The following is a 12302-nucleotide window of genomic DNA, read 5'->3' on the forward strand; positions in this document are numbered from 1 at the left end:
CCCCCCCCCCCCCCAGTTATTCTGCTCAATCCTATGCCATCCCTCTCTTCTGCTTTCAGACTAGGGAAAAGCTGTGCAACTTTAGAACTCGATGATTTATATCATGGCAGATTTATTTTTTTAAATCATTTCTATCTTTTTGCCTCCTTGTTTGCTTGCTTATTCAGTGCTGGGAAAGAAGATGCACAGTATAATTATCTCATAGCAAAGAAAAAAACAGCAACTGAGAAAGTTCAGCCACTCGCATGTAACAGCTGCCGGAACAGGTGGGATGCAAAGGGAAGCTCAGCTCCACGCTTCAGCACCAAATCCACCTAGGATTTAACTCCAGGTTGCAGTGAAAAAGTCTGCTCTCCCTCCCTCAATTCATGCACTTGTTTCCTTCCCCTCTCTCAGCGTTACCTGAAGACGTTTTCTATTGGCTCATGGCACAGAATCAGGTCTGAGCTGTCCCCAGAGAGGCTGCACTCCCCACCATCACCCAGCGTGGGACACCGCTCCCTCCCAGCTGATGGCAGTGCTCAGGAGCTGACTCCTCGCTGCATTCCCACCCTGCTGAAGTGCACTGGGAAACACCCGGCTGCTCGGCCCGACAAAAGCTCCGCAGACAGGAAAAGGCAGAGGGGGCAGGGCTGGCCCTCGCTTTAAATGACCTAATGCCACCAATTAGGAAGTGGCTTTGCACAGTTCAGAAGGACACCAGCAGCTGTTATAGGAGACGAAAGAAAATGTAAGGCTGCGCTGCTCTATCTTCTGATTCCGTATTAGTAAAAACACAGGAGGAAAAGTGAAGGAATAGCTCAAATTCACACTAAGCAAACAAAGCCCGAGGCCTAAGCGTGCAGCCTGAAGATACGGGAGTTTACATATCTCCCTCCCATTCATCCTTTCCCAGAAGGGATGTATGTGCTAGAAACTCTTCTGCACAACTTCATACGGCGTGATGTCCTTTCCTGGCCTCCAGTGCCAGCCAAGAACCATACATTTCAACTTAATGTTTAAACATGTAACCTCAGCTTTCTCTCTCAGATGAGAAGGAAAGAAAAAAGCAACCCCAGACACCTACACTTCCTCTGCACAGCAGCCTCATGCGCTCACTTCCCTTCCTTTGCTGATGCGATGCTAGAGGCACACCAACAAAGGAAAGCTACACAGGATTAAAGGAAGTGATTTTCCATACCTGTGGCAGGCTTGGCTCCGGGGATGGCCTGGCTGACGTCCTTCCTGGCAGAGGATCTTAAATCTGCCTCTCCGTTAAGGCCGGCTGCCACATCCACTGCAGGCTGGGGCTCAGGCCCCACTTTTCCTTCAGCTGGTAAGCCAGGAGATGAAGGGGTCTCAGCTGCAAAAACTACAGCATCAAAACTTTTTACCATTTTAGGAACTTTATCCAGAGAAGAGGCATCATCTGCCGAAACTGAACTCTTTACTCCCACATGCTCTGGTGACTCAACAGCGTTGAAGCCAGAGGAGCGGGGCGAAGGGGTTGGCTCCAATGTGCCTTGGCTTTGCTTACCCTCAGGCTGTGCTGTGACCAACCCCCGTGCCGCTGTCGCAGCTGGAGCAGCGTCACCATCACCGCCCAGACCTACAGTGTCACTGCTGGAGTCGCTGTCACACGTGGGCTCCTCCGCGATGGGCTGCAGAGTGGCTCTGGGAAGGACACTTTCCATCTCCTCCTGCTCTTCCTCATACCCGGCGATGGAGGTTATCGCTGCTATCTGTAACGCTTCCTCAGCCTCAAAAGCAAGGCTGGGGGCTTCCAATTCCGAAGCATCCTTCAATTCGGGGGTGCTGCTGCGTGGGGAGACGTGTTGCAGGCTTGGACCACGCTCCTGGGGCAGCCCTGCATCTGGACAAGGGTTACTCCCTGCCGCTGGCCCAGTTCCTTGCATGATGCTATCTCCTGCTTCTGCTGTCCCAGCTTGGTCAAGGCCCAGCTCCTTCAGCCCAGCACCCACATCGCTGCTGGCTGCGGGCCTCTCTACACTGCCGACAGAGGATTTCACAACCATGGCAAGCAGATGCTCCAACAAAACCTGCTCCTGGCTGCTGTCTGAGGCCTCCAGCTCAGGCTTGGCTGTCTCTCCTTCAGCATGAGGCCGTAGGCTCTGCTCGGGAGGGCCCGGGGCCCCTGCATAGTCCTCCAGCACGCCGGCTACCCCCCCACGCTCCCGGCTGCGTGGCGGGGCCAGCTCAGCTGAGCCTGCTGCTGCCACTTCCTGCTTTTGTTTAGATTCTTCATTACGAATGACAAAGGGTGTGCCTACAAAATTATCCTCTGTACAGACTGCACCCTTGGCACATGGAGGTAATCCAGGGTCATTACAGCACAGGGGTGCCTCCTGTCCGGGAGGTGCCACTGCAGCATCTCCTGCCTGACCCACAGCCAGGTCTCCTGCATTAGGATGGGGCATCCCTTGCCCTGGAGCACTTTCAGCTCTCTCTTCATCTTTTGGAGGCTCCTTCCCTGCCAAGAACGTGCTTGCATCCTCCAGGGGGAGCAATCTGCGCTCCTGTACACTCCCTTGAGTGTCATCCAGCTTTAACTTGTCCCCCATTTCATCATTAGCAGCAGTCTGATCAACAGGAGGGCAGCAGCTAGCAACTTCCTGAGCTCTGTCTGCAGAATCTACGCTTCCTCCCTCTCCGCTGCTGCTGGTATCAGTTCCCACTGACTTATCGTCGTGGGCTCCGCTGCCCCCCGTGGCTTCGCCTGTACACTCTGCAATGTCACCGCTCCCCTGGCAATGCGTGGGTTCTTCACTGCTTTGATTAGTTCCAGCAATACTGCCGTTTTCAGATCTAGCATCAGGGCCATCAGTCTCCACGCTGTCTTCCAGAGAGGGTGAGCTGGATTTGCCATTTGTGTTACCCGCTTCCACCTGCCCTTCTGGCTCCACACTCTCACTGCTGTCTTGGCTTTCCTCATCAGGACCATGTTTGGGCACACACACAGGTATCTTCACTCCATTCACCACTGGCAGTGGTGCCCCAGTGCTTGCAGTGACTCTCTGCCTCTCCTTGATACAGGCATCACCCTCACTTTCCAAAAATCCATTGTTTACCAGATCAGTGCCTGAGACTCCAGTCTCTTTGTTATCACCACTCTTGCAAAGACCAACAGAGACATCAGTGTCACCATTTGTCCTTTTTCTGTCACACGCCGGTACCGCTCCCACATTTGCATCCTCTTCACCTGCACACTCAGTGCCATTAAAGCCATCAAGCAAGGGCTGAGCAGCACTGGTGGGTTCTTCCTCAGCTGGCAATGGCTCTTCTGGATCTGCAGTCCTCGTTGCAGGGGTCTCAGCCATCCCATCCTCTACCTGCCGCTGGCCCGGTGCCCTGTCAGCCGCCCCAGCACAGTTCCTGCACTCGGTCTGGCCCATGGCCACATCCACGCCCTCTCGGGAAGCTGGGGCTTCGCCGGCAGTTTCAACCACAGCAACAGTACTTTCAGCTGCACACTCCTCGGCAGCTCCCACTTCCTGATGGGTGCTATCTTTACTGCACAAGCCGGCTTGATCCAAATCAACTCCAGCAGATGTCATTCCAGCTTCCTCATCTGTATTTCCACAGGATGGGAGATTTACAGCACCGTTGACGCCTGCACACGGGCTCACTGTGCAGCCGTTCTCATCAGATACAGTCCCGGAGCTTTGAGCAGAGGCTGGCCCCTCCTCTTCCTTCTTACACAACGTCACCGTATTTTTGCTTTCACAGGAGCACTCTGGGCTCTCCGCGGTCCCCAGACCCTGCGTGCCATTTGGTGCATCAATAACACGAGTTATCAGTGACCCGTTGGGGCACTCATCCTCCTGGTGGGCTTGGTCTGAGAGCAGCCCACTGTCAAGATGAAGGACATCAGATGGACTTTCCTTCCTTCCTTCTCCTGGCATTTCTCCTAGGCTTTGAGATGAAGCAGTTGAGTGACCAGCTGGCTCGGCTCCATTGCCACAGCTATTTCCAGAGTCTCGCAGTGCAGTCTTTGTCCGCTTCCTTAAACTCTGTAACAACAACAAAAAAAGATTTTAATTATTTTGCTCTGTCACACTCTTACACTGTGTTCACCACGTACAAGACCTACATCTTAACAACACAAACGCCTATTTCATGTGGCTCCTGCTGTACCCCTACGTGATGCTTGCGACCCCTTGGGGCAGAACCACAAACATATCACATATTCACTTGATACACAGCAATACTGAAATTATTAGAATGACAGAAACGTTGGCTGGAAGAAGCATCTGGAAGTCGTGCAACCTCCCCCTGAAGCTGGCCTATCAGCAGTGCTACATCAGGTCAGCTGTGGCTCTGGCATGCCAAATTCCAAAAACTTCCAATGATGGAGGACCAAGCACCTCTTTAAGCAACCTCTTTCAGTGCCACACCATCCTCCTGTGAAGGATTTTCCTCCTGGCAGCATGTCCAAAATACACAGAGCTGAAATTTGTCCCTCTAACCCCTTGCTATACCATCTGAGATGAGTTTGGCTTGGTCATTTTTGTCACTGCTTTTCAAGTAGCTGTACACTGATTTCTTCAGTGCACTTAAATCCAAGATCAGCAAACAGCAGAATTCAATCTACCAAATAATGGTCCCAAAGGGCCGAGCAAACACTGCTTGAGAACAACTTCAGATCCCTGCCCAACGGCACTCCCCAGCTCTGATCAGTGTTGCTCTGTTTCCCTATCTTGTGGAAACACCACTTCAGACAAGGCAGTTGGCTGTCAATGTCTTATCACAGTCACTTGTCTCCTACTTCTAGAACCAAACTAATCATCTAATCTACTCCTGAGAAATGCATATGTAATTGAATATCTGAAATTTATTTCCTAAGTGGAAATGAAAATTTGAAAAGGACAACATCCTATTAAAATTAATATGTGCAATACTGTGGAACAGTAGCAAAGCACTCAGTTCCTGTCTAATCTGCATTTCCTTTCCAGCATATCCGCTTTGTGCAGGATTCACTAAGCTTTATAGCTAGATACAATCAAATTTTTTTTAAGAACCATCTCTGCTTCAATATCATCTTTTTATTCTCCTCTCTACTGTATTTCAATTCAGAAACCAGAAAAAATGACTTGTTAAATTAATGAGCAAGCTCAGCCCTTCAGCAAAGACCCTGCAGAGCTTCCTTGGTTTTCTGTAGGAAGCAGCTCTCAAGGCAGGCTCTGGGCTTTCATTGCATGCTTTCAGAAGGCACGTTGCTTTCTCAGTCAGCAGGAGAGAGCTGCCTGTGGCCCTCTAGAAATTCAGCACTCTAATGAGTCTATTTCAAACTTCTTTATTTTTTGCGTGTACAGGCAGCAGTGACAGTCTCTGCTGCCCCGAGGATATTGCGTTTGCTATTCTTTCCACGCTCTGAGGTTTGCAAACTATGACCACTGCCACCAAATCACTGAATCACAGACCACTAAATGTATTTCTGGTGTCTGTGATAGCTCTCCTATTTAAAACAACCCTATCACCTCGCACCCACACAGCTGAGGATCTTGCCAGCCACGACACATCTCATGTTTTCTGAGGCAGCCTAAGGCAGGTGAGCACAGGAGGCAGGCAGCATAGGCTTGCAAAGCTGCCATCTGCATCTAACCCTGCAGCACAGCAAGGACATCGTGCTGCTGGTCTCCAGCCAGGATGGACGGACGGATGCAGACAACAGTGACACTTGTTCTGGAATGAGCACAGATTTCAACAGGAGGGTCCACAGCAGCCTCAGCATCATCATGGCGAAGTCACTCTGCCAATAGCCTGAAAAATACAGCCGTCTCCAAAGGAAGCCAACTGCCTTCTAACTGACCCTAAATGAACCTAAATGAAATAATTACAAGGCTGCATTCCAAATCCAAATCAGATTAGATGTGAAGTGAAACAGCGCTGGAAAGAAAAAGTCTAAACATAGCCTTTTGTGATTTCATTGTCAGACATGTACCCGTCTGGCATTCACTCTAGCAAGCACGAAACAAGCTCGATATGCCGGCCGTGTACAGTGTTATTTGATGGAAAGGAGAAGCACAGGGAGGAGACTTCATGGTAAGGTCAGCTGTGCCACCAGTTCCTGTTCAGGTCGGGAGTAATTAACACCTCCCACTCAGGGAAGGGTGACGATGGCTTGGGTGGCCAGCAGCTCTGAACCCCACTTTCCTGCAGACAACAGTTCTCCCCTTGCTTGCTAAGGGAACAGAAATCCCCAGGAGCAGTGTTATTTAAACCCCACAGCAGCAGATCTGTGGGTGATAACACAATGGCAGCTGTGCTACACGCAGGGCAGTTCTGAGAAGTCACACAGAAGCATCTCGCTGCTTCATCTTCCCCTCCCGAACGAGTCCCTTGGGCACTGATTTTCAAGCACTGAGGGGAAATCTCCAAAGTCCCCGCCTCGCGTCAGCGCTGCTCCTGTACCCAGACCATCACGGGCCCCAGCGAGGTCAAGGCTGTGGGCATGCACACTGCATGGTTGGGGTGGGCTTGTCCCCCAAGTCCTACAGCAAGGCACAAAGAAAACCACTGTTTTCTCCATCAGCCTCCCAAAAACTTTCCCTTCACTCTCCTCTCTGACCCTATCTTTCTTGTCTTGGACAGAGACATACCCACTGTGCTAATCCCTACAGACCTGGAGCCCCTCCAGAGCACACATAATGCCACTTTACACTCCTCCAGGAGGGTTTCCCTGCCCATCTGATGCATCCTTCTGCTAAGGGTGCCCCAACTAAAGGGAAAGGAAGGAAGTGGTAGAGAAAATAGTTCTGTCTAGACTCATTACTAAACATGCATACAAAAGGTTCCTATGTGTTCCATCCCTCCCAGGTACCAGGCTGCTGCAAACACTCGCCTCTCCTTCTGTTCAGTCACCGCAGGGGTTTCCTTACCATGTGCTGGTGGCTCTGCATGTGCATCTGAAGCTGCCGTATGTCACTCTCCAGGCTGGCCTTTGTCCCTTCCTTGGTTCCAGCCGTCAGCGTGTAAACATCGAGCTGCTGGTGGTGCTTGACGCAGTAGTCCCCGGTGTGCACAGTGTGAGACAGGGTGCTCCACGAGTCGGGCTCTGTGGCTTCCTCTCTGAAATAAAAGCAGTGCGGGTTAACCTGCGAGCGAGAAGGAATGCTGCATTGCAGGACACGCACGCTGTTCTTCACTCTGGACAGTCATCTAATCAATGGCCCGAGCAAAGCAGAGGCTCCAGGGCCAGACAGCCGAACACACACGCACACACGTCCATCCTGGAAATGAAGGTGATTTACAGCTAACGGCAGCCACCAGCTCTATTTCACAAGGTCTTTATAAAGTAAAGAGACCTGCTGTTCTCCCCCAGACTAAAAGAGCACGAGTGACTAGCAACAAGGGGTTCAGTTGCTTTTTAAACAGTATCTATTGCAGGTGAAGATCACCAGAGTAGCTGCTGTGGAACAACAGCCACCTGAAAGACAGACCGCAGGGGGACAAGCCAGAGGGAGTGACAATTTTGTGATACAGATACTACAACTGCTACACCGAAACCAGCACGCCTCTTCACAAACATCCAACAGCCATCAGCTTGTAGTAGTTTTGTCACTCCTGAAATGAATTTTGTTTGCCCTGTGAAACTGCTTCTATGCAAGTCATTCTCTCTATTATGAGACAGCCGTTCTTCTGCAGTAATAACACGGATGTTCTTTTTACCAAAGGAAAAGAAAGGATAAAAGGGTGCTGTTAGAGATCAGAACGAAAAACTAACTCATCAGTTACTTCGAGTCAGTAGAAATTTCTAACCAGTCATCTCAAAGCCAAACCCTGACTGTGCACAAGTTTGCAACCCAAGGCAGTGCCACCTCACGTGGTTGCTGCCACCGAGCTGTACAGAGACAGCATGGGCACAATAAGAGCGTGTGGAAGCACCAAGGTGCTCACCTAAAGCTTCAGGTCCAGAACTTTCATTTTGAATCAGAACTGACTCAGGAAAGCAAAAATCTGCTTGAATGATCGTAAGCCCTACTGAGCTGTCCCCACTGTGCCCCAGTGCAGTGACCCAGCCCTTCCCTGTGAGTCATTTCGGGTAAAATCAGGACACAAAGCAAATTCAGACAAAGCGAACCTATGTCTTCCATCCTTTCCCACAATGTAACTCAATTGACTTCTGCAGAATTACTCTTGATTTAAACAGAACCAATATTTCTATAGAGAAGCAGGAGGAAGTGTACAGTTTTTTTGTGGTAATTAGTATAAATCCAATCATCAAGGCACTGAAGTCAACCGAGACATCACAAGCACCAAGTGGCTACAGAAATGACCTTCCTTTATCAAGGAAACACAGACATTTCTGTCTGGACTATTTTCCTTTTCAGCTGCCGTGTATGAGAAATCGCTAAGCTCAGGGCCCGCTATAGGAGCACAATGAAGCAGTCATCACAAAAAATATATTCACCCATTCATGAGGCCACCACCAGCAGGCTTAAAGAACACATCAGCCCTCTCCACTTTCTCATCAGCTTCAAGTGTACATCCGAGCATCTTCAAACAGGCACCCACAGAGCAGCCTGCAGAGCTGCAGCCTCAGAGGACCCTCAAAGGCTTCAATACCTGGAGTGGGATTGCAGGCGAGCACGGTACCCTGCAACACCATGAGCACATCCCACCACTGCTACCGCTCCTGCAATCCACCACCTCCACCTCCTGCAGGTCAGGTTGATCATCTGCAAGCAGCAGTGATTGCTGCTGATTAAAGACAGCAATTCCTTCCCAGATTCGAGTTGCAAATCTGCGTCGCAGTCTACAAAGGGGCTTAAGCCTCTTGGAATAGCCGAGATCTTTCTCACATCCCAACCAACCACAGATAACACAGAGCGCTCATTTTTAGGAGCAGTCACCTGTGTTGTACATAATTAAGATGGCCCAATCCACCGACTCCTCCAAGTCATCCCTCTCCCACACTGACACATCCAGGCGCTGATGTACTGCAGCACAGAGGACAAATGAGTGCTCACAAGTGTTGACTTGTTTGCACACTGCTATTTCTGCTGCTCAGACAATCACTTTCAAGAGGACATAGATCACATGAGAATACTCTCCTGCTCATTTGCCCCTGCGTTGAGCTTAACCGTTTGTGTGTCTCCTTCCTGGCTCACTGCAAGCCCTAGCTTCTATTGAGAAATTACGAAAACACACATTCTTTCAGAAAATAGGATTTAGACCTACATTTAGTGCTCCTTCATTATGAAAGGCACTTCTTTTGTACGGATTAGCAATTTCTGCTGTACCTCTAATTGTACAGGAGTGCACACCCAAGGTGAGCTACTAGGAGATAAAAACAAAAATGCAAATATTTACTAAAGATTTACTAACAGACATAGATGGAAACTCCAGCATTTAAGTAGTCTGAAAATCTGCTTCCATTCAGCACAGAAGTCCTGGCTGCAGTTTGCCTGGAACAGGGGAAGCATGTCTTACAGGATCTGACTATCCTGGGTCAATTCTTTCTCACCCTGCCCTCTCAACAGCTTCCTATAGAAATATGTAAAAGATAGCACTGAACAGAAAGTTTCCCTTGTACCAACTCTGAGCCAAACTATCGCCAATGGAAGTATCTCTCTTGACTCAGAAGTGAAGGACTGACCAACAAAGTCCACAGCGGTCATAGGCGTGCCTCCACCTCCAGCACAACCACACGGCATTGAGCCATGTCCCATTGAGAAAACCTGTCAGGAGTCCTTCAGACCAGACCCGCTCTCTGCCACTTCACGCTCTTTTTCTGTTGCTCAGAAAGGAAATGGCTGCCTTCATGAAAGAACAGCGCTTGCACGGAGAAAGGAAAGACTTACCAGCAGCCCTTCACCCACGGAAACAGGGCTCAAGGAAGGATGCTGACCCCAAACGCAGCGAGTGGAGGAGCAAACTCAACCCCTTACCACCTCCAAAATGCTCTCGGGCCATGACTTGCTCAAACCACAGCATCAGCGACACATCTGACATGTGAGAAATTACGAGGGATACTATTTTTTAGACCTTGACAAGCAAGAGCCATCCCCGGTGAAGGAGGAGCAGAGCAGCACCGTATTTGCGCACAGATCTATTCTGGTCTCGTAGTGAAGCTGATAGGATGGCCCCGGGCCAAGGAGAGACGGAAAGCAGTGGAGGAACGGCTGCAACGACCCAGCACAGCCCCCAGCTTCCTGCAGATACCAGCGAGATATTTATAAAAAGAGGGAAGATAAGTGAGAAAGAGAGAACAACAAACGCGCTCCAACGGGAGGAAAAACCCTGCCCACCTTCAAAGTTTCAGAAGCGGTCGTCAGTTGGAGTGGTTTGAAATTTGGCTATGTCAGGGCTTTGAAAGAAGCGCCTTCCAGTACACAGATAATAGGATTTATCCAAAGGGGAGAGGAAGACTGAGGAAGAGACAGGAAAAATGATTCAAACGATCTCAGTGGGTTAAGCAGAACCTCACACTAGGAAGGGGGATCCCGCAAGCGGGTAAGGAAGGCGGTGTGGGAAGTCAAGGTGTAGTTTCCTGGGGATATCCCCTCCACATTTCTAAGCCAGACCTTGGCTGGGACAAAACAAACCCAGCAGCGCTGCTGGCTCTTGGGATCTTACCGTAACCATAGCCACAGCTGCTGGGTGGTTCTGAAAGCATCAGCTACCAGATTCACGTGATAAAGAAAATAAAATCACTTAAAAAAAAAAAAAGTGTTATGGTTATTGCAAAAAGCTAGGAAATGCTAGAATTTAAGTGGTCTTTTCTCTAAGACAAATAAAACCTACACTGGATTTCAGTGTTACATATCTTACATTCCTATTCAAATTTTGATTTATTGCTGTTATTTTAATAACTCACTGAAAATACAAGATCAGACAGACTGTCTGTGGTCTGGGATAAACAAGGAACGGTGCCTACTGGGACAGGAAGCTGGGCTTGGTGGCTGTTGCACAACACGTCCCTAACACTAACAACTTACATACATCAAGCCAACAGCCCCTCTGATGAAAATCCACACCCAGATTTATCACAGTCACCAGAATGTCAGAGCAAGACTCCAGAAAACCATAACAAACAAAAGGCAGTTTCCTAAACTCATCACACAAGGGGGTGTGGGGCTCCAAAGTATCTCCTTGTTCTTCAAACAAAACTGCAGCCTGCCAGCAGTAACTAGCTAATATCCAGATAATGCCTACAACTGCTCATTACTAACTGCAATTAATATTTAGCGGCACTACTATTACTCCTAAGAGGACTCAGTGTGTCCCTTTTGACTGCGTGTTCCCTTAATATCCTTTTAACAGATTGTTTTGTTCCACTACAAATAAATGGAAATAGGGAAGACAGTAATTCAATGCTATTGCAGAAGTGTTGGGTAACCCAGGCCTTGTATGGGTACAGTCAGCTCTCTGTCGACAGCCCCCCTGTCTTTAATGGCATACACAACGTAAGTGCACACCAGCACTTCCATGTCCCTCCCTGTTTTTGGGACCATCAGTATGCACCATACTGGAGGACTCAGAGAACACAAGCAACTAGTACGTGGTAGAATGGGTTAACACAAATTGACAGTTCATACACAGGAAAGTGATTTAAAGACAGTATCCACAGCTCAGGTGAATGTACCAAAAGCCACAGGAAAGCAGCAAAAATAAAACCTGCCAAAAAACAACAGATGTTTCTCATGTAAGGCAATCTTATAGAGCACTCACTAATTGGAATCTTTCTGATGGTGAAGGAATGAGTTCGTCTGCTGCAGAAACAACGACTAACTGCTTATGGTGCTTCATGTAAACGTGAACTGCAGCGTGTTTGGAGACTGAACTGAATTCAGGATTGCATGACTTAGCCTCCAGTATCTGATTAAATATTCAACAAGTGAACTCAAGATATTTAATGCTAACTTCTCAGTCCAACAATCAACACGCTATACAATAGGAAATCATACAAGAGAGGAAAGCTGACTTGTTCCTTCAACAATTATTTGTAGACTTGCAATCCTAGGGCAACAAGTCCAGTTATCTTAACAATTACAATACATTTCCTACCTCAGAGGGTCTGAACTCTAAAACCCAAACATTTCCCATGCCTCATCAAATATATTTGACAAACTGTACAGCACACATTCCGCAGGAATAGCTGCCTGTTGTTACATACATTTTTGCATTTGCTTCATTTTCCTACAAAGAAAGATCTTAATATGGATTTTGGGACGCACCAGGAAAAGAGTAAAAGCTGGTGCACATAGTGAATGAGTGGATGGAAGGAGGGAAGCACGAATGCCTCCTGCTCCATCACACTGTCTTTGCTGCTGTCTGTTCCTCTGCTGTAACGTCACGGC

General features: G+C 48.7%; 1 protein-coding gene across 10 annotated transcripts in view; it reads right to left on the bottom strand.

The window, feature by feature from the left end:
* The window catches only part of AKAP13 (A-kinase anchoring protein 13), a 197250-nt gene that overhangs the window by 91497 nt on the left and 93451 nt on the right, over positions 1–12302 (bottom strand). For 8 of the 10 annotated variants that reach the window (XM_021407539.1, XM_021407535.1, XM_021407534.1 and 5 more), the window contains 2 exons: positions 6879–7068; positions 1181–4010 (listed from right to left, as the gene is read on the bottom strand). In XM_021407539.1, the coding sequence (XP_021263214.1) occupies positions 1181–4010; positions 6879–7068 (3020 nt within the window). Of the gene's footprint in view, positions 1–1180; positions 4011–6878; positions 7069–9803; positions 9945–12302 lie in introns of those variants that run through there. The other 2 variants (XM_021407540.1, XM_021407542.1) reach the window with 2 other exon arrangements.

The sequence above is a fragment of the Numida meleagris genome, chromosome 9 (assembly GCF_002078875.1).
Source record: "Numida meleagris isolate 19003 breed g44 Domestic line chromosome 9, NumMel1.0, whole genome shotgun sequence".
In the NCBI taxonomy this organism is placed as follows: Eukaryota; Metazoa; Chordata; class Aves; order Galliformes; family Numididae; genus Numida; species Numida meleagris.